The sequence below is a fragment of the Pelobates fuscus genome, chromosome 12 (genome assembly GCF_036172605.1).
Source record: "Pelobates fuscus isolate aPelFus1 chromosome 12, aPelFus1.pri, whole genome shotgun sequence".
Classification (NCBI taxonomy): Eukaryota; Metazoa; Chordata; class Amphibia; order Anura; family Pelobatidae; genus Pelobates; species Pelobates fuscus.
Genome location: NC_086328.1, coordinates 125,358,374 through 125,382,876, shown reverse-complemented (window position 1 = coordinate 125,382,876; position 24,503 = coordinate 125,358,374). Strand labels below are relative to the sequence as shown.

General features: G+C 40.2%; 1 protein-coding gene and 2 non-coding genes across 9 annotated transcripts in view; all 3 read left to right on the top strand.

The window, feature by feature from the left end:
- The window catches only part of CKAP5 (cytoskeleton associated protein 5), a 46,114-nt gene extending 23,711 nt beyond the window's left edge, over positions 1-22,403 (top strand). The window contains exons 18-46 of one of the 7 annotated variants that reach the window (XM_063438038.1): positions 48-142; positions 461-518; positions 596-721; positions 804-943; positions 1,041-1,215; positions 1,411-1,524; positions 2,124-2,252; positions 2,388-2,582; positions 2,698-2,839; positions 3,020-3,105; positions 3,488-3,574; positions 4,227-4,352; positions 6,617-6,766; positions 7,736-7,939; positions 8,906-9,041; positions 9,317-9,510; positions 10,336-10,502; positions 10,600-10,623; positions 11,034-11,210; positions 11,672-11,792; positions 12,220-12,399; positions 12,601-12,788; positions 12,864-12,939; positions 16,728-16,916; positions 17,389-17,526; positions 20,741-20,824; positions 21,018-21,177; positions 21,296-21,456; positions 21,746-22,403. In XM_063438038.1, the coding sequence (XP_063294108.1) occupies positions 48-142; positions 461-518; positions 596-721; positions 804-943; positions 1,041-1,215; positions 1,411-1,524; positions 2,124-2,252; positions 2,388-2,582; positions 2,698-2,839; positions 3,020-3,105; positions 3,488-3,574; positions 4,227-4,352; positions 6,617-6,766; positions 7,736-7,939; positions 8,906-9,041; positions 9,317-9,510; positions 10,336-10,502; positions 10,600-10,623; positions 11,034-11,210; positions 11,672-11,792; positions 12,220-12,399; positions 12,601-12,788; positions 12,864-12,939; positions 16,728-16,916; positions 17,389-17,526; positions 20,741-20,824; positions 21,018-21,177; positions 21,296-21,456; positions 21,746-21,985 (4,062 nt within the window). In that variant the 3' untranslated portion in view covers positions 21,986-22,403. Of the gene's footprint in view, positions 1-47; positions 143-460; positions 519-595; positions 722-803; positions 944-1,040; positions 1,216-1,410; positions 1,525-2,123; positions 2,253-2,387; positions 2,583-2,697; positions 2,840-3,019; positions 3,106-3,487; positions 3,575-4,226; positions 4,353-6,616; positions 6,767-7,735; positions 7,940-8,905; positions 9,042-9,316; positions 9,511-10,335; positions 10,503-10,599; positions 10,624-11,033; positions 11,211-11,671; positions 11,793-12,219; positions 12,400-12,600; positions 12,789-12,863; positions 12,940-16,727; positions 16,917-17,388; positions 17,527-20,740; positions 20,825-21,017; positions 21,178-21,292; positions 21,457-21,745 lie in introns of all 7 variants that reach the window. The other 6 variants (XM_063438037.1, XM_063438041.1, XM_063438040.1 and 3 more) reach the window with 6 other exon arrangements.
- On the top strand, positions 3,836-3,942 carry LOC134579721 (small nucleolar RNA SNORD67). The gene has a single exon (XR_010086258.1). It is a non-coding gene; the product is annotated as a small nucleolar RNA SNORD67 (small nucleolar RNA).
- Positions 7,985-8,092, top strand: LOC134579722 (small nucleolar RNA SNORD67). Its single transcript, XR_010086259.1, has one exon. It is a non-coding gene; the product is annotated as a small nucleolar RNA SNORD67 (small nucleolar RNA).
- Positions 22,404-24,503: the final 2,100 nt, after the last annotated feature.

Genomic DNA, 24,503 nt, shown 5'->3' with positions numbered 1-24,503 from the left:
CTTCTCATCCATGTGCATCTAATACCAATGATGTCTCCACAATACAGGTTGTGTCACTAACTTTTGCACAGAAGAATCCCAAGAACCAATCTGAGACTTTGAACTGGTTGTCAAATGCCATTAAAGAGTTTGGATTTACAGGGTGAGTAAAGATGGCATTAATCCAAATTTCTAAGAATAACGGTTACCAGTTTCAATTCAGTTTCTTAAACTTTAAATACCAGCAGCTGTTGGTAAGGACCGCCTAGTCATCCAGCAAGTATCCGATTCAAGGGAGCTTATAAGCAAAATGATCAGCTTTACTGAAATCTACTCTATGGTTAAACTGAACCATAAAAGTTCAGGATTTGCATTGGTAGACTTTATGAGGGGTTTTTTTTTTTTTTTTAGTCAGCCTTGTGTTTTTGGTTTTTTTTATTGTTTGAATAAAGCTTTATTTTTTTATTTTTTTTTAACACAGACTGAATGTGAAGGCATTTATCAGTAATGTGAAGACTGCTCTTGCTGCTACAAATCCAGTAAGTATCTTGTGTGTTGAATGTTGTAATCCTTAGTGCCTCTTCCTGCCTAAATATGTGCTTCCTTTTCCCTTTAGGCCATTAGAACATCTGCAATCACTTTGCTAGGTGTGATGTATCTGTACATGGGAGCCCCACTGCGCATGTTCTTTGAGGAAGAGAAGCCTGCTCTCCTATCTCAAATTGATGCAGAGTTTGAAAAGGTTTGTGTGGTTGCCAGATGTAAAACAAATGTTGTATCTATACTAATGAATGTGACATAGTATGGCCTATTTTCATCTTCAGATGAAGGGGCAGACTCCTCCTGCACCAACTCGAGGCTCTTTAAAAGGAGGAACAGGAGGTGAGGAGGGTGATGATGGAGATGAACCAGAAGAAGATTCTCCTCCTGATGTAATGGATCTTCTGCCAAGATCGGACATCGGGTGAGTTGCAGTTTGCAATGACATTTATTTTTTGTTTTGTTTCTCCACAATCTCTTATGAATAAGTATTAAATAGATTTCTTCTAACGTTCTCCTAGTGACAAGATCACTTATGACTTGGTGGCCAAAATTGGTGATAAAAACTGGAAAATACGTAAAGAAGGGCTTGATGAAGTTGCCACTATAATTAACGAGGCCAAGTTTATACAGCCGAACATCGGAGAGCTTCCAGCTGCACTGAAAGGCCGTCTTAACGATTCAAATAAAATTCTAGTATGTTTGTTTCAACTTCAGTATTTTTAAACAATTTCATTACACTTAAAAACCTTGCAAATATAAATGTGTTTTTTAAACTAATTTGTGTGGATGTATATTCAGTTGTTTTAAATAAATGTTGCACTTGTGTTTTTCCTCTTGTTTTGTTTGTGAACTCCCCGCCAGCCAGCTTATTTTTCTTATTCCTTCTAGGTTCTTCAAACATTAAGCATCCTCCAGCAGCTTGCTACTGCCATCGGGCCAAATATCAAGCAGCATGTGAAGATCCTTGGGATGTCTATTATTACAGTCCTGGGGGACAGCAAAGTAAGAGACTCTCTAGGCACCCAGAAAAATTTTATTGCAGTGTCCCTGTCCACTTAATCCTGCAATGAAAATCATTTGCAGATTACCCTATAGAATCTGGGGCAAAGAACCTGTCAATTTTCAGGACCGGCGTTCACGGTCTCCACACGCTACATGGAAACACTGAACGCTTCCCATAGAGATGCATGGGAATTTGCCAAACATGCACACTAACCTCCCAATGCTTCCTTATGGGGAAGCTTTGGATCAGCTGATATCATCCACATTGATTTCCTCCAGTGAGGGTGGGGCGCAATCATTGTAGAGATTACTGTACAAACAATGTCAATGTTTTGTTCTTTATTTGTAGTGAACGGTACATTCTTAAACTTTCTTCTCAAGCCTATTTTTAAAGGGGCTTTTATTGTTGGTTGTACTTAACCAGTTTAATGTTGTTGAATGTTTTGGGGAAGGGGGGGCTCTTGTGAAGATGTTACTGTAGATTTTCATTGTGAACATGTAAGGAACAAGTTTGTTCAGTCTACTTGATATCTTACACATAAGGTTGCTGTAATTTTATGCAAAGTAATGACCCTGACCCTGACACTCTCTCCATGCAGGCAAATGTGAGAGCTGCAGCCTTGGTTTGCCTGAATGCATGGGCTGAACAAACCGGCATGAAGGATTGGTTAGAAGGAGAAGACCTGTCCGAGGAGCTGAAAAAGGAAAATCCTTTCCTAAGACAAGAGGTAAACCTTTCTCGTATGAATAACCTTGAGCCGACTCTTGGACAGGGAACAAACCATTAAAATGTTCCTTTCTCCCCTCCCTACTGTAATGGTGCGTTAACTGATATGCGTGGGTATGTTTGTTTACTTTTCCAGCTCCTGGGGTGGTTGGCAGAGAAGCTGCCTACCTTGCGAGCAGCACCATCCGATCTATTCTTGTGCATTCCCTATTTGTACAGCTGCTTAGAAGACCGCAATGGGGATGTTCGCAAGAAAGCTCAGGAGGCTCTTCCAGTGTTTATGATGCACATTGGGTTTGAAAAAATGTCAAAGGCCACAGGTAAACTCAAGGTATGTGACATGCAAAGAGTATTTTGTTAAGGGGGTTATTTTGTTGCTTTGTAACCGGAATTAAAGTGATACTTTGGCATTTTACCTTTATTTGTAAAACTGTTTTCTATTTCAGCCAGCGTCCAAGGACCAGGTGTTTTCTTTACTGGAGAAGGCAAAAGCTACCATGCCTGCCAAACCTGCTCCTCCTCCAGGAAAGGCATCATCTAAACAGCCTGGGGCAGCTGCCACGTCTTCTGCGCCTCCTGCTTCTGCAGGTAAGCACTAGACTCTGTTCAAAGCATCACAGTATCGCTCAAATGGGAATGGAATGTATGACATTGACTCGTTTTGGTCAATGGCTTTTGCTATGTTTTTCCCTTTAGTCTCCTGAATATTGTAGTATAAAGTTGGTTCCATATAAACACTAACCATGCTATTCTCCTCTGTGGGTGAAGCTGCTTCAGATTCCGGGTCATCTGCATCAGATTCCAAACCAGATCCCAAAAAAGTCAAACCTGGGGCTCCAGCATCAAAAACAAAGGTAATTCACGCCAGTGGCATTTGGAGATGTTACCCTAGGAAGAGAGCAAGTTCATTATTTGGAAATGTATTTGTTTTGGGAACTGTCAAACCCATGTGAGCATCATGGATGAGTTGCAGACTAGCTTCACAAACTCACCTTCCCCCTAAACAGACTTTCTCTATCAGGCATATTTTTTTTTATTTTTTTTTTTGTCATGTTCCCCTACCTCGAAAGTCTGTTATCAAACGTTTTATTACTCTGTTCTTACTCTTCTCTTAAAATTGACCAGCAAACTATACATTTCATTCTATAATGTGTTGGTCCTTTATTCAGAGTTATTTTTTCGTCTGTATAAGAATACGATTTGCCCATGTCATATCAAGAGGTAATTTTTCTGTAGACCCCATCGGTATCATCTGAAGTCAATAACAGCATGAACCAATCTAAAGCCAACACCAGTCTGACCAAAGCAAAGCCAACAAAACAGGTATCGAAGGGGTGGTAACCCAGCATGTATTTCTAACCTCTGCACCTTCTGGGTGTGCAAGTCACATATTGCTTGTGCACTTCTGGGGAATTCACAAAGACCTTCCAAGTAACAGCACTTCTCTGTTCACCACCTTTTGGCTCTAGGGTACTTGAGGACATGGCTCTGAAAGCATCTGTACGACTACCAGTTAAAAACATGCACTTCCTTACCATGACTTTTTAAACACTGTAGGTGGGCTTTACATGTCAAAGAAGCTGATGGGGGATGATGAGTTGCACTGAATGGGACTTGTGGTGCTGTGCACTGTGGGCCCAACAGACCCGCTCTGGTGACAAAACTATGTGCACAGGGGCCAGCTGACTCCAAAGCTTCCATGAATGACATTCACAGGAATATTTTTATGTTCTACAGCTGACAATGGCTTATTCCAGATCCAGTTCATTGAACACTCCTTAAGAGATAAATATCTCCTCTTAAAATGTGGATTAAATAAAACCTGGAGCCATATTCTCGAACAGATATTGGCCACCTACATTTTGGGGATTTCAGATCTATGTCATAGCTTCACAACCGGTTGGCACATACATCGTATTCTGACTCCACTTACAATGACTTAATCATAAAAAATATGCATTTATTTAATGATCAGGTTGTTCCTGGAAAGAAAGTGCCAGTCAAACCTAATGCGAAGGATGAAGAGGATCGATCTGGTCCCATTTTCATCATTGTCCCAAATGGGAAGGAGCAGAGATTGAAAGAAGAGAAGGGGTTAAAGGTAAGACCTTGGTTAATTTTAGTTATAACACAGAAGGGGAAAGTCCTGGAACGTTGGTCTTAAACTCTCCCTCTTAAGAGTTTATGGTTTTCTCTTCCCGAACATGCTGGAAAGCTGCAGCCTTTCAGTATTAAGAGTGATCTTACTACTTGAGATGAATTAACTGCCCAGACAACCTTCTAGGCATTGTAGGCCATCATACTACCTAACCTACCTAAATGTGTGCTACGTGAAATTGTTCTGCAGACAATCTGCTACATTTAGACTTGAGAAATTGCCTTATAAATGCCACTCTTACACTACAGGTTCCATCACAAAATGGCCTGGTGGGGTAGATATTGTGGTGACATCTTGGTTTGTCAAATTGCATTTTCAGTTTTTTTTCACTAAACGGAGAATAACTGGAATTCAAAGTGAATTTCAAATGTATAAAAAGCCAAACTGAAAGCATAGCAAATAATATACATACAATGGGTGGAATGGTTCGGTTCAGGGTAAAAGATGATGATATGGAGACAAGTGGAATAACTGTGGAGATAAAATAATATACAAGCACCTAGTGCAATATCACAGTATAAGTAAAAACAGCGTAAGATGTGGGATTCAGTACTCACAAGGAGGGAGCCAATTGGAAATGGGGGACTAAATCCTTTTAATAATAAGTAAAGTGCAGGTATATAGCAATGTATAATAAAAAACAAAAACAAAAAATAAACTCAATAAAATCCACTAAGACTGTGGTAATATGAATAAGTCCTCTGTGGGGATAAAAAACTTGCAAAACGCGTTTTGCCCAAGTCCTGGGCTTCCTTAGTTGCTGGTGGTGTCCTGTTCGAGGGCATACTTTTATATCTGTTCAGGGGAATGTTCACTTCCGGGTTCGTGCACTTTCCCCGTTTCTGGTCGCATGTCTGTGACGTACTTCCGGTCCGCGGTCTGTTTGCCAGATCGTTGTTGGATCGCATATGCGTTCCAAATTTTCAACAAACTTTATTGTTCTCATTTTCAAGTCCATAAACAGTGGGAATATCGGGTTAAGTGTCCGTTTTTAATAAAATACATAAAGTAAAAATAAATTAATCAACCAATTGCAGGTATTCATAAATAGGGCATGCAAATGGATATAAATACAAAATATTGTAGAAACCCTAAAAATAAAGAGAAATTTATTCCTGAGTATATACATTGTTAATTTTCTTTCTTAACAGTAATGTGGATCTTGTGTGCAGAATTAATAAAAACATTCATGAGAGATATAATGGAGAAGAGAGGGAAGGGCAATTCCTAAAAAGGGAATCTAAAACATATTACAGGAGAAGAGCATAAAAATATTAGACCATGTAGGATCATGTAGAAATTGGTTATAAAATTAAACATATATACTTAAAACTCTCAGAGGTACAACTCTGGCATAATATCCTAGAGGTCCCAATGTTACTGTATAAAAATAAAATTGAAAGTGCTATATTAGTATATTAAAAAAATAGTATGTTAAAAAATATATTATAAAAAATGACAGATTTCAAAATCTGCATTAAGGCCATTAGGTATAAGAGTATTAAAGTTAAAAATAAATCTCATTTCTTCTTTACCCAGCTGATTAGTATAATTGCCTCCCCTCCAATCCTTTTGAACTAATTTTATTGCACAAAAAAATAGGCCTGTGGGGTCTTGGCTGTGTTGAATTTTTTAAAGTGCTGAGAGACAGAATGCGTTTTTCGAGGCCTTTTTTGATATTGCGGACATGTTCCGCAATCCTCACGTTTAGGGGCTGTATAGTTCTTCCTATATACAGGAGATTTCAGGACATAGATGATTCCTTTAGAGTGACATGTAAGGTGATCTCTGATTTTGTATGGTCGTCCTATTGTTCCGCCTATATCTGTAAGGTGTCTTTTCTTATTTTTTGTGACTCTGCATGGTAAGCACTCTCCACAGCCATAAAAGCCTATCAAATTGTTCATAAAGTGCTTGGGTTTTGTAGTTTCTAAATTGCTTCTGCCTAACATATTTTTAAGGTTATTTGTGCCTTTGTAGATCATTCTTGGTTTAGGAGGTAGAATATCCTTAGCAGACTAGGAGAAGTTCAGAAATTTTAACTTTAAAATTTAAATTCTCACTTTGAATAATCCTTTGTGTTTTGTTCCTTTCCTTTTAGCTGCCCTAACATCATACTAAAACATGTCCTTCAAATGGATTGGGTCCAATAGATGTACCACTCCTAGTTGAATAGCTGTAACTGAAAAATTTTCATTGACTTGTAGGTTCTAAAATGGAACTTTACTACCCCTCGAGATGAATATATTGAGCAGCTAAAGATACAGATGTCAACATGTATTGCTAAATGGCTCCAAGATGATCTTTTCCACGCAGACTTCCAACGCCATATAAAGGGCATGAATGTGATGATGGAGGTAAGTGGCAATGTGTGTTTTCTCCATTACAATATGTAAATATGATCGCTTGCCTGCCCAAAACAGGTGGGCAGATTCACATGCATCTGCTCACAAACAAAAACCTCTCTTTTGGGATCACAGTGGTCAATACTAGAAGTGTACCTGTATGAATTCTCAACTCTAGCTCTATACAGATTGGCTGTTTTGTTTTAAACAATCTGTGAAATTGGTGTGTTCCCTTTTTAGAACCATAAAGTGCCTGCCATTGTGCAAAATAAATTTTACTTTCAGGTCAACTTAATACAAGGATGCCTCCTTATGGTGATGGTTCTAATCACCAGAACAACTACGGCTTATTTTAGTTTTGTTTTGTATAACCTGTCCCTGCGGGCCTTTTAATGTAAAACTGCCTTTTCAGATAAATTGCAGTGTTTACATTGCTGCTTAGTCACTCAGACTGCCTCTAGAGTGGCTTCCTGCAGCACTGGCATTCCGAGTCTTTATGTTCTGCATGGAGACGCTGAACACATCCCATAGAGATGAATCGATTCAAGATGAGTAGATGCGGTTTTGCCGCAATAGTCTCCAATGCTTTCCTATGGGAAAGCATTGCATTGGCTGAGATCCTAAAGTTTGCTCTCTGCTGTCTGCTACGGAGTGAGGTGGGCCAGCCACACTGAGGGTTGAAAAGGTTAAGTAATCTTTTTAAATGGGGCGGTCTCCTAAACTGATTTTTACCACTCTAGTCTCAGGAATAAATGTTTGTGTTCCTGACCTATGTTGTTCTATCCCTAGCCTCTATTCTCCCTGAGATTATAAATTGCTAATTGAACATGTCACCCACATTCCCTTCTCAGCAGGTTGTGGATATCTCATGTTTATGGGGTTGTCACTGTTACATTGAAACCTTCACATCAGACATGTGATCCTGAATTCATATAAGTGCTTCAAACTACTTCCTGTGTAATTTGCACTTTATTTTTCTAGCATTTAGAAAGTGAAAAGGATGGTGTGATGAGTGTTTTGGATCTGGTCCTGAAGTGGTTTACTCTGCGCTTCTTTGACACGAACACTAGTGTCCTAATGAAGTGCTTGGAATATTTGAAGCTGCTTTTCACCATGCTTAGCCAAGAGGATTACCATATGACTGAGCTGGAAGCCAACTCCTTCGTCCCTTACCTACTACTTAAGGTAAATGCCTTTTTTCTACACATCTAGGAATTCTGGTGGCGGCTGCTGGAGGATGATGAGTTGCACACAAGGATCCATAGTGCTGTGTACTGTGGGGCCTGACAGAGCTAGACTGGTGACAAGAACAAGTGCACAGGGGCCAGCTGACTCCACGCAGCCTTTACTAGAACTGGGGACAAAATACATTTCACAATCTAATGTAAAATAATGTGCATCAAGATGTTATACATATTGCTTTGTCAGCAGCTTAATGGGTGTAACACCCACTGCCACCGGCCCTGCTAGAACACTTCTCAGATAAGGGCAATTCACCTCTGACGCAAACTTGCTGGCTTCATTGCCAGCATGTTGCCATCTGACCAGGGTAACATCAAGCACTCTGTTCCTGTACTGCTGTAACTGATGCAAGAAATGCGGAGTGGTGGATAACCATGGCAACCTCTGCACATTCACGGTTTGCTTTGCCAGAGAGTAGGTCTCTCCTGCTATCCCTATTAGATTTACAGCTGGGGGAGGATCCATTTTGAAATGGGTATTTCTCTCGATCTATATATTTGCCAATAATTCTGCTAGCACAATGTATAGATGCAACTATTTATTGTTTAGAATGAGCTGAAGTTGTGTGTATCTTGACAAAGTGAAAACTTTTACTCCAGGCAGGAAACTACCCACTTTCTAAAAGGCTTTAAGATTTAGGACCAATGGCACATCTGACCACTAATGCCTTCATTCGTAAATAATTTATGCTATTACTTTGCACAAATGTTTTTATTTTTATTGCGGAGTGTGGTACTGAAATGCAAATAGAAATCGAAGGCTAGTACTATACGTGATGTGACTAGGTTTTAATATAGTAAAATTGATAGAAATCTCCACCATATGAATTACAACGCTTTATTGTACACTTTTCTACAAAGTGCTGTATTTGACCCATCTAACTCTAATTTATATTTTGTCTGTAAACAGGTTGGAGAGTCAAAGGATCTTGTACGTAAAGATGTGCGTGCCATTCTAACAAAGATGTGCCAGGTGTACCCAGCCAGCAAGATGTTTGTTTTTGTCATGGATGGAACAAAGTCGAAGAACTCCAAACAGAGGGCTGGTAAGAGCTTGTTTGGCCAATAGAACCTTAAAGTGATGGCTCTGGGGTGGTGGTTGTCTTCAATATATATAGTTTTATGGCATATTGCGTTTGTGCCCCCCTCTTCTTGTGCCAAAATTGCCCATTGCTTCGTTTGTGCTTTTGTCTTTTGCCATCTTTGGATTAACATTATAAATGTATTTATTTTTAAAAAGGTTGTGCTTGCTGGATTAGTCTTTTCAGCTTAGTTACGGTTTCTTTTTCTATGTCTCATTGCCATGTCTTGTTTTCTGTAGAATGCCTGGAGGAGTTGGGTTGCCTAGTGGAATCCTATGGCATGCACGTGTGCCAGCCAACCCCTGCCAAAGCTCTGAAAGAGATCGCTGTGCACATCGGGGACAGGGATACGACTGTACGCAATGGTGCGCTTAACACAATTGTGGCGGTATACAACGTACATGGAGAGCAGGTCTTCAAACTTATTGGAAATGTGAGTAGTTCTCTTCTATGAATCACCCTGCAGATTAAATTCATTCAGCCGGCTTGAAACTCTAGCGAGGGGAATTGGAGTCATTCACTAAAGTGAGAATTGACGGGAATTCAAAGTGAATATCACATTTTGGGCCAATACTTTGGGGAAAATTCTCAGTTATGCTTCCAGGTTGGCTATTTTAGTCTAATATTTTAAACTCCCTCTGCAGTCCCTTCAATTCTCGCATCAGACAAAATCCAACAGGTTTCTTCACTAACGTGATGTAAAGAATAGGACGTGGCGCAGTGGTAGCGGAATATCAACACCATTCACAGACTGCTGGGAACAGCTGGTTCCCAGTTTTATTTGCACTTCATTTCTTGATGGCAATTTAAGGGTAAAATCTTATTGAAACTAGTAGTAAAGGTCCCTGTTTGAACTTTTCTGCTGGATTTCTCATTTAGCCTTTGGACTGCACGTTCTGTTGCTTCTTATTGACGCTTAAAATGTCCATGTTGCTTATGGCTTTTTTTTTTTTTTTTTTTTTTACACTTTTGGAAACTTAAATATGTACAGAGGCCAATCAGGAAGACCTGTATTACTGTAAATATTTCATCCATTCTTCACCCTCACTGGGAGACTTGTTTTTCCACGATTGCCATGGTTTCTGTGCAATAATCTTAATGTCAGGTAGTCCCTAGTGGAATTAAATTGCACTTTTATTTTGGTTCCTAAAAATCCTGTGGATGCGTTCCCACAACTGGAACATGTGACTTTGTTGCTCCATTCTAGAGGAATACTCGTGGCGTTTACAGCCAATTTAGATCTGCATCTTCTTTTCAGCTGTCCGAGAAGGATCTGAGCATGCTAGAAGAGCGGATAAAAAGAGCGGGCAAGAAAACTGCGGCTGCACCAGCTAAACCAGTCGAGGAAAAGCCTCAGCGCGTACAGAACGCCAACACCAGCCTCTTGCGCAAAGCGCCTCCTGAAGATATGTCGTCCAAACTGAAGTAAGTTCTGCTTGTCACTCTTGATGGGTATGGAGTCTACCGCCTATATGAGATCTCTAAATGTTCTGTGCTTCTTTCAATGCTTCTCATTGGACAGAATTATGTATCGCACTTATAGGATGTAAGTACTGTTGCCAAGTGCTTCTGGTCCCTTATCTCCCCACCTACCCACTAGACCCATCATATTGGGTGCTCGATACATTGAATCTTCGTACTTTCCCTTTAAAGAAATATATATATACAAAAAATGTCCTTGTATAAGCTATCCTTTTTAAGTGCATGGTAGTAAGCAGCCAAATTTAGCCGCCTCCTGTAAACTGAAATGTGTCCAGTTTTCCAGATTATACAAAAACCTTGTAGCAGTCTCCAAAGTGTTAATTTTTCGTCACTCAGTGATATTCAATGACTATTTACCCTTCTTTGGTAAAATGCATGTGAATAAACTCTGTGTTGAAATGCCTGTACGATGACTCCTCGCACAAGTAATGCCATAATAACATTGCATTTGTTGGCTCTTTTTCACTTCCCCAGCCAAGCTCGCAATATGGGGGGTAATGCTGAACCACCAGCCCACTCAGTCCCACGTGAATTCCAGCTGGATCTTGATGAAATCGAGCATGACAATGGCACCGTTGGGTGGGAGATACCGGCTCTTGTTCAGCACAAGCTGGATGAAATCTACGATCCGGTCTCAATTCCAGAGCCAAAGTAAGTCTTGCAAATAGTGCTCAATAGCTTTGCATTTGATCTGGTTTGTAGTCTGTGAAAGAACATTGTATATGCATGTGTTGGTTATCTCGTGCCCACTCAGTCTCGAATTCTTACTGCTTAAATTTTGGCATTCTCTCTAATCAGCATCAGGAATGAGGTTGCATGTTCTCCTAGGAGTTAAACCTCACACGAACACTATATGTGATCAGATTCTACAGTGACCACTGGACTATCTTTCCTACACTAGAAAAAGTGTATGTATTTTTAAGTTGTTGTAGGTCTTGTACAATTTGCTATTGTGTGATGTCCAAGAGTAACATCTGTATATCTAAAACAAACAACACATAGAACGGATGCAGTAAACGAGTGGCATCTAGCAAGGAATGATTAATTTTACAATGTGTGCTCAAATGGATCTGAATAAGACTCTTCCTAATGCCTACCTACCACGCCTGCAGGATCCGAGCCATTTCGCCCCACTTTGATGATATGCATAGTAACACAGCTTCTACCATCAACTTTGTGATCTCCCAGGTTGCTAGTGGTGATATCAATGCTAGCATACAGGCTCTGGCCCAGGTAAGATTCAGTTCCTTTCTAACCCATGGTTTGTTTTAATGAATTATATTTCTTAAACACTAGACTCGAGCTTTAAATCCCAATGTAATTTTTGCCGTAGAGTGAATATTGAGGTATTTCAGTGAAAGACCATCTCTCCAATGTTCTAACATTATAAATGTAAATAATTGCACTCTTGGGCAGTAAACAATATATTCCTTGATATTGCTAATGAGTTTAGGTCAAATAACATTTGAAACCCATTTTACAGTTTTTAAAATGGCAGTGCTTAGTTGGGTAGAGGTGTTCTAGCTGTATATAACTGGAATGTTCCCATGCCCCATAGTCATTTTGGTTTTGTAAACTGCCCTCCTATGCTTTCTGCTGTAACACTTTTTTGAGTTTTACATGTTAAAGGCCATGACTGGAGCTCTGTTTGTTTTTACAGATTGACGAGGTACTGAGACAAGAGGATAAGGCAGAGGCCATGTCTGGCCACATTGACCAGTTCCTCATTGCAACCTTCATGCAGCTGCGTCTGGTGTACAATACGCACATGGCAGATGAGAGGCTCGATAAAGATGATATTGTGCGGCTATATAGCTGTATTATTGGCAACATGATATCGGTAAGCAGTCCTCCGTGCTTGTGGATAATCGGCTAAAGCCAGCTTGCTCATTAAGGAAATAGTCTGCCGTAATCTAGCATCTCACTGAATTGTATTGTATTGCATTCAGCCAGTCTCATAGGAAAGCATTTACAATGTTTTTTTTTTTGTACCCATCACATTTCTACTCGTTTTATGTTAACATTGTGTTCTTGGCCATAGCTGTTTCAGATGGAGAGTCTGGCACGGGAAGCTTCAACCGGCGTTCTGAAAGACCTTATGCATGGCCTCATCACTCTCATGCTGGACACTCGTGTTGACGAACTTGAGGAGGGGCAGCAGGTGGTTCGCTCTGTGAACCTCTTGGTTGTGAAGGTGCTGGAAAAATCTGACCAGACAAACATATTGAGGTGGGTTCTCAATCTTTTAGTCCCCGTTGAGGTGAAACCATTTGTGTCCTGTCTTACATTGTCCTGTCTTTACAGTGCTCTGCTGGTGCTTCTCCAGGACAGTCTGCTTGCTACAGCCAGTTCCCCCAAATTCTCTGAGCTGGTTATGAAGGTGAGTGTAAAGTGTTCCACTAAACTGACTTGTAGCAGTACCAGGTAAACTTTTTACACTGTACATCTTATATTTACCCATGACACATTTTCGTACAGCTTAGAGACAACATTTCCATAAGATGTTAATATTATGCACGGATTGTATGATAGATAATGTCTCATCTGTAAATGGTGCATTTTTTTTGCAAGTAATTCTCGTGCCCATTTTTCATAACCTTTGCCTTGTTCTAGGTTCAGTGTGCATGCAGTGTCTAACTTGCCACCCCAAAGGCTCTTCTCACCACTTGTTCATTATTAGAAGGGAGGCTTCCATAATGTGTTGACCAAATGATTCCTTTAGTTTCTTACATTTTCCTGCCTTGGCATCCTTCTAATACACAATGTTAAACCACGTAAACTCTACAGCTGCTATTTAAGGGACACTCTAGATCCCTAATGAAAAGCTTCACGTGGAAACTACAGATTTCAATAGAAATTTACACTCTCCTAAATTGTACAGTTTACACCCTCTGGCTTTTCAAGCAGACAACAGGTCCTGTTGCTTACTGGTTTGGTTAGCTCGGTAAAGCTCAACTCAAGAGGCAGCAATTACCCAGAGCACCTGAGTGACAAGGTCTTCTCATTGGGAAGTCTGTGATTGGACGGCCACAAAGTCTGGGTGTGGTTAGAATGGGAGTGCTTGCTTAATTTGGGGTATATCTATATATGTATTTTGTATATGGACCGTGGAGTGTCGCCTTTAACATAAAGCTATTCATAGAGCAAATTTCTTATCACTATTCAGCTTCTTAGATTTGCCCTCTGCCATTTTCTGTCCACACTGTTTGGCATAACTCCTCCTGCAGACGAGTCCATGATTATGCTTTTCAAACAAGAGGTTTGGGGACCTGATGCACTTATGTTGCGAGTGCCATGCATATCACATTTTGAATCAATACTTCCTTATGGGGGCTGGAGTTTATTTATTTTTTTCCCAACTCTGCTGCTGCAGCAGGAATGCCTACAGTGGCTGAGGAGGATTTGCCCCTGCAATATAAACGTAGTTTAAAACCAAAATTGAGATGGTTTTTAAATTGCAGGGTTACACCTACAGGAACTGTCTTTTTTTTTTTTAGTTGAGATTTGGCCTGGATTATCCTAGTGTGTTTTTTTTATTTATTTTATTTTGTAAGATATATTTTTGTAGTGCAGTGGTTCATACATAAGGTAACAATGAAATATGATTTAAATATGAACCGTAAAAATAGGTATGTGAGTAGGGCAAGAGATGTGTGTTGTTTTAGTGTGTGTAAAAAAAAAAAAAAAGGAAGGCTGACAAACCAGAACACTTACAATACTTACCTTACTTTTCTTTTCCTGGCTATTATCCATGTCAGCATCACCTGTGGGTTAGCTCCTCCCTCCCAGCTGATAGAACAGGAATCTAAATTTCAAATGGTGGTATATAAGGAATCCACCTCCCCAGAATAAGCCGTCTAGTAACCAAGTCAGTCCATAAAAAGGAGAGGGTTTGTTGATGCTGACATGGATATTGGGCAGGAAAAGAAAATTACGGTAAGTATTGTAACAATTTTCTGTTTTCCTGGCCAATCCATGTCAGCATCACCTGTGGAACTTCCCAAGCAAAAGTAAAGGGTGGGTGATAAAACAAAACCAATTATACCATACCAACATTAAACCAAATGTAATCAAACATTAGTTGCGGAATTAGGACATTTCTCCCAAATGAGGAGGCAGATAAGCCTGAAACGTCTAGGCGATAGTGCCGCAAAAAAGTGTTGACCAGATGACCGGGCTATAGCCCCACAAACTTCTTCTGTAGAAGTATCGACCAAAGAGGCCGAGCGTGTGAACACCTTCCAGCACTGGTTTGTCAGTGACTCTGTACGATTTCTGGATCGCAGAAGTAATCCATCTCCTGATAGTAGAAACAGAGGCAGATATACTTTTATGGTAACCAAAAAGGTGCAATAAAATCTACTTGACTTACTAAATTCTAAGACCTAACCACATCCAAATATGCCACAGGGATTCTTCTTCAGAAGAAGGGTTTTCCCCAAGAAAGATGGTAGGATAATCTCCTGGTTCCAGTGAAACTTATCTCCAACAAATTGAGTAAGAGGATGAAAGAGCTTGTAATTCTGAAGGCTGAGGTGATGGCAACAAGGAAAAACCCATTTCAGTGTTAAGACCCCTAAAGATGAAGCCATAGACTTAAAGGGTGTCCCTGTCAGACTATGCAAAACTGTAGGCAAGTCCCATGTTGGGATGAATTATTATTATTTTTTTAATTTAGTTTTGGGGGGGGTGGGGGGTGTTTAGCAGATGGTCTAATTCTCATCGCTCCTACGTGAAAACGTTTAATCGTAGGACAGCCAGGGGAAAAACACAGATAATTGTACTTTTAAGAGAACTAAGGTTCAAACATTTATTCTCTTACACCATTTTTATAAAACTTCCAACAAATAAGGAAGATTAAGAGTTTCAGAAACTTTCCCAACATCAACATAAACTCTATGTTGAAAATTCCATCTCGGTCTTAGGGCATCTTGACCTTTTGCTCTTGGGTCAAATCTTATGGAATAGAGAAAATGGGGAACTTGCTTGTTTCTGTAGTTCACCATCAGATCTATATCCGGTGTTCCCCCAAGGATTGCATGTCTGCTTGACAGTTTCTGAACTCCGCTTCCATTCTCCTGAATGTACATGGTGTCGGCGACATTGTTCAGTTGTCCTGGAAGATGTATTAAGCTCCCCAACCTTTTCCCCTGGCATCTGTGGTCACTAATTCCGACTCCGGGTCCCCTAGCGGGAATGATCTACTGATGTATTAGCCCGCCGAGCTATCTCACTGGCCTCTAGCTGAAAAGAGACTTGTGTCCAAGTTCAGTCTCTCTCCTATATATTTTCTCTGATCCAAAGTGGCAAAAACCCGTCTGAAGCGCTTCCAATTTTGCAACAAACTAGGAACAAATTCATTCTTGATCCCAAATTGGCAGTCGGATATCTCCTTGTATCATGGCACTCTAGAATATTCTCTTAGGCTGCAATATATGTACAGATATGTATCGGTAGGATTGTGTGTATGCCACCTCGCACAGGTATAGCCATTAGGCACTCTTTTATTATATAGATAAAAAGCTCACCTATACTTCTATATCTGATTCTAGAGGTGGAGGAAAAGGAAGCCATGGTCACCAAAAAGCTACTAAGCAATCGAATTACAAACCTATACCAGCAAAACAAAACAAAAAACAAAACAAAGAAAACTTTAATATTGAATCATAGTAATTCCTTTACCTTTATGATAAAGATCAGGGTTAAAACCAACATTTTTCAGCAGCAAATTCACCAAACAAATCATCCAGAAGGAATAACTACCTTAAACCTTTTCAGTGAATTTCCTTAAATGTTATTCTGGCACATGAACGACCCAGACTGCAGTTGCATTTTCTGTGTGGAGGGAGACCGCGTATATCAAGCAGCTGCGGTGTCGGATTAGCCTCCGTCCTCCCCCGTTTTACATTTTTTTTGTCTTCAGTGTAAAGCACTTTACCATCGGACATGACTCCTTCACCATATTCTCCATCTTCACCTGGGTGGCACATCTGTAATTTGAGTGCTGATGTTTTATTGTAATTTTTGGTGCACAGTGTGTGGTGAAATGTTTAAACCATAGGCCAGATGTATTCCATGTAATATGGGTTTGTTAAAAGACCAATTATGGTAAAACACAACTGTCCCTTAATTTAATCCCTTGGGCTTTTGTTTTTCCTCGACAATTAGTGTTTATGGCGAATGATTCGACTCCTCCCTGAAGCTATAAATAACATCAATCTGGATCGGATCTTACTTGACATGCACAACTTCATGAGGGTTCTCCCAAAGGAAAAGCTGAAACAGCACAAGAGTGAACTTCCAATGAGGACTTTGAAAACCTTGCTGCACACACTCTGCAAGCTTAAAGGACCCAAGGTAAGGTCCCTCAGCCCTGCACTGGCCTTTCAGTGGAGTTTAGCTGACAAGGAAGTCCTTGTAGAGTATATAAACTGCATCACAACGTAAACCTGTGAATTAGAAAGCTGATCAGAGATGGAGGGGGAGAATGTATGTGATGGGTTGTGGGAATATTTGTTTAATCCTAGTCCTTCTGAAAACAAAGGCAGGAATAAAAGTATAAACACGGTTATAAAATACATGTGTTTTTTTTTTTTGTTTTTTTTTTATTTATGAAGGGTATATATCTTCCACAACTAAATATCACAAATCTGATAGAATTTGTCCATTGGATATATGCATATATTGGTATTTTCTACGGTTTTTATAGTGCGTTTATTATACTATACAAACACCAATTACAAATACAGAAGTGCTTTATTGCCTCTTTGCCCCCTGGGAATTAAAGGTAGTTTGTAATGTGAGAAACTTCTCCCTGATTCTCTTTCAGATCATGGATCATCTAAGTATGATTGAGAATAAGAATGAGTCTGAACTCGAGCTCCACCTGCTGCGAGTCATGAAGCACTCAATGGACAGTACGGGATCAAAGTCTGACAGGGAAACTGAGAAAGGAGCCTCTCGCCTAGTAAGTGAATGGATTCAAAGTCTCTACTTTGTTTCTATCTCTTGACTGTGTTGGAATTTCAGTTACATATAAAGCTAAAAGTGCTTTTATAGCTAAAATTCTCAAATCCCATCAAGAGAGCCATGTATTACTGCGTTCATTTTGTGCTTTACACTTTATAAAAACATTTAAATTGCCTCCATATTTTATTTCTTTTTACGGAATTGATCCAGCAACTCCGAGCCTCCTTATACCCTTAAGAGTACTCTGCACCTGAAGACCGTTTTTTTTAAGCCAGAAATCGGAATCCAACTCTGGAAAGTTAGTGCTCAAAGCTAAGCAGGGAACCAGTAGTAATTGACAGTTAGAAAAATAGGGGACCTAGATACATGGTCAGCAGTGTTTAGCTTCAGGGTTCATGGCACTAGCCAGATCAGCCACCACAGCATTAACAGAGGCTTTGAAATTCAGAACAGCCTCCAAGCCACACTCCCAAAAACTGTGACCTAGAGGCACTTTTACTCTGATCAGTAGCCAAGCAGTTGGTACTCTCTGCCCACAATGTACAGTAGGTATTAAAGAAACATAAAGTTATGGGGGGAGCAGTGTCCAGGCACAGTCTGGCCTTCAGGGGTCAGTGTTTCATAATGGATTTTAATCCTGCTAACAGAGGACCACTGACGAGTACTCCACCGATGTAGCCAAAATAGTAAACAGCATTGAGTAATTATAAAAAACTGAGGAAGATAGAGGTTAAGCAAGTTATAAGAGCTTCCAAATCACACGAGAAAATCGCAGTCAGTAAAAAAGACACACAATTTAAAAAAAATAATAATTTTATGCATAAATGAGAAGGATAGTAAATGATTAGTTTGATTAAAAACAAAAGAAGGAAGGTATGTGGTATGTAGAAGAGGATAAAGGTCTGGCTGACTGCCTCAATGAATATTTTTGTTCAATATTTACAGATGCAAATGTAGGAAAGGTTAGGACAAAGGAGTCATTTGTTACATGTGAGTTGACAGAGATAGAGGTTATATTTCAACTGTCAAAAGTAAAGACAAGTCAATGGAAACTGATGGAATACACCCAAAGTTATTAAAAGAGCTTAGTGGTGTACTAGCAAAACCAGTAACAGATTTATTTAACAGGAGTAGTCCCAGAAGATTGGAAGAAGGTATGTTAACAGGAGTAGTCCCAGAAGATTGGAAGTTAGCGAATGTTGTGCCCATTCACAAGAAAGGTAATAGGAAGGAGTCGGGCAGCTATAGGCCAGTAAGCCTTACTTCACTAGTGGGGAGAAGTAATGGAAACCATGTTAAAGGATAGGATTGTTGAACATCTAAAATCACATGGATTTAAAGATCAGAGACAACATGGGTTTACTTCAGGGAGATCATGCCAAACTAATCTTGTTTGGTTTTTTTTCTGATTGTGTAATTAAATAATCAGGGTGGTGCAGTAGACATAGCTTACCTAGATTTCAGTAAGGCTCTTGACACTGTTGCACATAGAAGGCTCATCAATAAACTGCAATGTTTAAGTTTGGATTCCAATATTGTTGAATGCGTAAGGCAGTGGCTGAGTGACAGGCAACAGAGGGTTGTAGTCAATGGAGTATATTTGAAGCATGGGCTTGTCACCAGTGGGGTACCTCAGGGATCTGTACTTGGACCCATTCTCTCTAATGTTTTTATTAGTGATATTGCAGAAGGTCTTGATGATTAGGTATGTCTTTTTGCGGATGATACTAAGATATGTAACCAGTTTGATTTCCAGGAGGGATAAGCTAAAAGGCAAATGATTTAGGTAAACTCGAAAAATGGTCAGAGTTGTGGCAACTAACATTGAATGTGGATAAGTGCAAGATAATGCATCTTGGACGTAAAAACCCAAGAGCAGAGTACAGAATATTTGATAGAGTCCTAACCTCAACATCTGAGGAAAGGGATTTAGGGGTGATTATTTCTGATGACTTAAAGGTAGGCAGACAATGTAATAGAGCAGCAGGAAATGCTAGCAGAATGCTTGGTTGTATAGGGAGAGGTATTAGCAGTAGAAAGAGGGAAGTGCTCGTGCCATTGTACAGAACACTGGTGAGACCTCACTTGGAGTACTGTACGCAGTACTGGAGACCGTATCTTCAGAAGGATATTGATACCTTAGAGAGAGTTCAAAGAAGGGCTACTAAACTGGTTCATGAATTGCAGGATAAAACTTACCAGGAAAGGTTAAAGGATCTTAACATGTATAGCTTGGAGGAAAGATGAGACAGGGGGGATATGATAGAAACATTTAAATACATAAAGGGAATCAACACAGTAAAGGAGGAGACTATATTTAAAAGAAGAAACTCTACCACAACAAGAGGACAGTCTTAAATTCGAGGGACAAAGGTTTAAAAATATCAGAAGTATTACTTTACGGAGAGGGTAGTGGATGCATGGAATAGCCTTCCAGCTTAAGTAACAGGAGTTTAAGCATGCGTGGGATAGGCATAAGGCTATCCTAACTATAAGATAAGGCCAGGGACTAACGAAAGTATTTAGGAAATTGGGCAGACTAGATGGGCGGAATGGTTCTTATCTGCCGTCACATTCTATGTAACCTGCCCAGCATGTCACTAGCCTCCCATTGCGATAAGTGGTTCACTCCTGGCCCCATAACCACGTCATTGAGGTGACGTTAAGGGGTTGGGAATATTTAACGCTCACAGAGCAAACAATAGGGGCAAAAAATGACTGGAGACAGACATGTTAATCTCAGACTTCACTGACCCAGATCTCTCTCCATGTTCTGTTATGGGTACAAGTGCACCTTGGTCTGTATTCATCTGCGCTAAATGTAAAGCAGGTTTAAAAAAAAAAAAAAAAAAAACATTGGAGCAGCAATAAGTTTCAAACTTTAGCACCTAGCGCACCAGCAGCTGTAAAATGACCCCCCAGACAGAACCAAGACCAGCAGAGCTGGCCGGCAACGCCAGGATAATGAACAAGCTGTGATCACTAAAAGCCTAACTCCTCTTTTGTACTTACCTGACTGCTTATGTTGCGTATATTTCTAAGGAAAAACATTCACTAATACAGCGATGCAGAAGCACAGAAAATGCATAAATACATTATATTGAAGTGCAGTTTCTTGAGGCCGACTTTTAAATATATGGTTAATTTAATCCAGCCTGCACCACCTTAATTTTTCTATATAATATATATAATTTTTTTTTTTTTTTGTCTAGGAAGAAAAAGCTGCAAAAGCCAACGTTAGTGATTTTCTTGCTGAGATCTTTAAGAAGATTGGCTCAAAGGAGAACACGAAGGAGGTGAGATTAGTGCCTGGTGCTCCTGTTCTGTAGAGGTTTAGTCTCAAGATGCTGGTTAAATTACACAATTGTAAATCCAAATGTAGGGGGAGCACCTTTCCTGGTTTATTTTTTTTGGTCTGGTATCCAGAATCCTAGAGTAGACTATTCCAGAAATTGTACGTTCATGTTTTCCTCTGGATGCTCTCCATAGGGCTTGGCTGAGCTGTATGAATACAAGAAGAAATATTCTGATGCAGACATAGAGCCCTTCCTCAAGAACTCATCACAGTTTTTCCAGAGCTATGTGGAGCGTGGGCTCAGACTGATTGAAATGGAACGGGAAGGAAAAGGCCGCATTGCATCGTCAACAGGTATAGTTGTTTTCAGCAATAATCTGCATAAACAGTAACAATCCTATAATCTGCGTATGTGGCATGATTTTGGAAGCAAACTAGGCAACCATTTTATACTTTCTATGGTGTTCAGCAGGAATCACGTCTGCTGTGAATGAGAGTACACCTGCGCCCACAGTGACAAGTTCCACAACGCAAGTTTCAAATGCAAATTCTAATGGAGAGGAAGTTGGGCCCTCGGTTTACTTGGAACGACTGAAAATCCTGCGCCAGAGGTGTGGTTTAGACAATGCCAAGGTGAGAAGCTTCCTCTGGCCTGCCAAGTTGGCAACTCTCTAATTTTCCTTTTTATTCTTTGCAGAGGTTATTTGGTTTTGAAATCTAGTGCTCTATGCTTAGACTTGTAATCCCTATATGGACAAGCGCTCATAAAACTCCTTTAGACAATACTAGTAGAGATGTAAAAGGTGACCTATACCATAGAGCATGACTGTAATTGCCTTGTGTCTAACAGGTTTAGACTTTAATGGGAAGAAAGAGTTTACAATGCCCTAACTTTCTCCACTCCTACCTCTGTCCCATACAGCAAGAGGAGAGGCCTCCTTTGAGCTCCTTGCTCTCAAAGTCCTCTGCTCCAGCGGTTGTGTCCTCCACGGATATGCTGCATAGCAAGCTGTCTCAGCTGAGAGAGTCTCGTGAGCAGTTCCAGCACTTGGACCTGGATTCTAACCAGACACGCTCCAGCACCACATCGTCCTCATCCTCTGCAACCAACATTGACGACTTGAAAAAGAGACTGGAAAGGATAAAAAGCAGTCGAAAATAAACACTCATTACCTGCTCCAGGCTGCTGTTCTGTCCCTTTAATCCTTCCCTAGGAGTCCTTTCCCTGGCTCGATGGCTTTGTCTAGGCCTAATGTAAACTATTGTTTTATGTATCATACTGTGCAATTATTTGTTATCGAGGCAGGAGAACTTATTGTGGCTGAGTATTTGTAAATATCTTGCTGTTCTAACTGTGTTTTAGTGTACAGAGACTGTTTACCTGCCCTTAACTGATCTTCTATACCTCCTTTAATTTCTTTTTCTTTGTCTGTTTTTAATTGTCCGTTTCCATGGCTCTTATCTCTGTAGCTTTGTGGCTGTATGACTTGCTTTTAATTTAACAAAGCAGTGGATCGCTGATTCTGTATGGAATCGTAAGGCATGGCATGAATTCTTTTTGTAAATAAAGTTTGAAATAACGGACATGTGTCATTTTTGCAGTTGTTGGGTTGTGATCAACAGATTAAATATTGGAGCTGGTGATCTGTATTGATGGCTTTTGCTTTGTAAAGGGAAACTAGAGGCACTCAAAGCCGCTTAAAAAAAATAATTTGCATCCATTTATTCTTTGCCTCATCAACATGAGTAAGCCCATCACCCGTATAAATTAAGTGGTGTGCATTCACATGTGCAGTGTCTCAGTGTCAGTCTATCCACTTTTTTAAATCTATCGGACTGGCTGCCTTTTCTTTTTGGTATATTAGGACAGCATCAGGTTGGTGCTCCAATTTATGGTGAAGGGTTTTTTTTGGTTTGTTTTTTTTTTTTATAACTTTTTTAAGAAGACAACCCTATAGGCACCCTGACCATTTCAGCTTATTGAAGTGGTTTGGGTGCAGTGTCACTGTCCCATTTAGTCTTAAAGAAACTTTCAATTCCTTACACAATTGATTCCAATTAAGCATCTAGATTGACTCTCCACACCACTAAAGCAAGCTTATGTGCTTTTGGCATTAAAGGGACACTCCAGTGCCAGGAAAACAAATCACATTTTCCTGGCACTGCAGGTCCCCTCTCCCTCCCACCCCCCATCCCATGTTGCTGAAGGGGTAAAAACCCCTTCAGTGACTTACTGAGACCACCACTGATGTCCCTTGGCGGTGGTTCAGGGTCCGCCGACCTTCACCCGGCGGGGGAGACCGCAAGCGGGATGAGACCTAATGCGTATGCACGGCAATGCCGCACACGCGCATAAGACTTCCCCATAGGAAAGCATTCAAAATGCTTTCCTATGGTGATTTTAGCGACGCTGGAGATCCTCACATAGCGTGAGGACGTCCAGCGACGCTATAACACAGACCAGGAAGTGCCCTCTAGTGGCTGTCTAGTAGACAGCCAATAGAGGAGGAGTTAACCCTGCAATGTAATTAATGCAGTTTGTGAAAACTGCAATATTTACAGTTAAGGGTAGTGGGAGTTGGCACCCAGACCATTCCAATGGGCAGAAGTGGTCTGGGTGCCTGGAGTGTCCCTTTAACCATATCTTCATTCACCCATTTTATAAGTAGTGAGGGGGGTAAAACTGGCACATTTATCAATTTAAGAACACCCCCAGGCAGTCAAAAGGACATCCTGAGACATTCTGCTTGAAATATTGTTTAAGTGAATTATTAGTCCAACGAGAAGCATTGTATTGGATGATTGCTGCATTTCACAGAGTGAAGAAGTGACACACCTTGGGTGAAGGTGTTTACGTAGTGTAGAAGACCTACCTATGGTTAAGTGAACTAGCTTTCATTTATGGAGAGGACACCTGGAATGTCAAGTGTTAAATGCACGTTCCCAAGTTCAAAAACAAATGTTTGGATTGCTAGTACAGCCATAAGCTTATTCTTTTTGAACTATGTCTTTACAATACAAAATATGAATTTATAGATGTAGTTGGAGAGACCAGTTCTATGAAGGTGGATTGTGTGTGTAAATTGTAGTTTTTTAAATTAGGTGAGCTCACATTGAACTTTTCTTTGCATTTCTCAGATTATTAAAGGGCCCCTCTATTTTAAAACTGACTCAATTCCTCGAGTAACAAAGGGACATCACCTTCTCTTACAGCGTCCGCTCTCATTTGTGCCCTGCTTAGTTGGGAAAATGACTTCAAGAGATTGTTCAAACCTTAGATTATTGACCTGTTCGTTCAGTCACAGGACTTGCTATTGTGTTTTGAAAGTACTTGTTTTTGTGAATAAGCCAAAGTTGTGATGTTGCAAGCAGATGTTTTTGGAGTAAACAGAAGTCTATTGCGCCTACTGTATCAGATGGGATAATTGTGTGTGCGCAAGATAAATGTGAGCTCTGTCAACACCTACTACACCACCTTCATCCATAGCCACAAAGCTGCGTAAGGAAGTTGTCAAGGTGGCTGGGCCCTGGACATCAATTAGGTGCCCTTTGTCATAATGATTTGTACTGCACTTGTTAAACATCTTTTTGGGTTCGCATTGTTTAGAGGTGTTTAGACTTTTTCTTGGTGGCTAGCCGATTGCCCTCCATCGAAATGTACAAAATGACGAGTAAGCAGT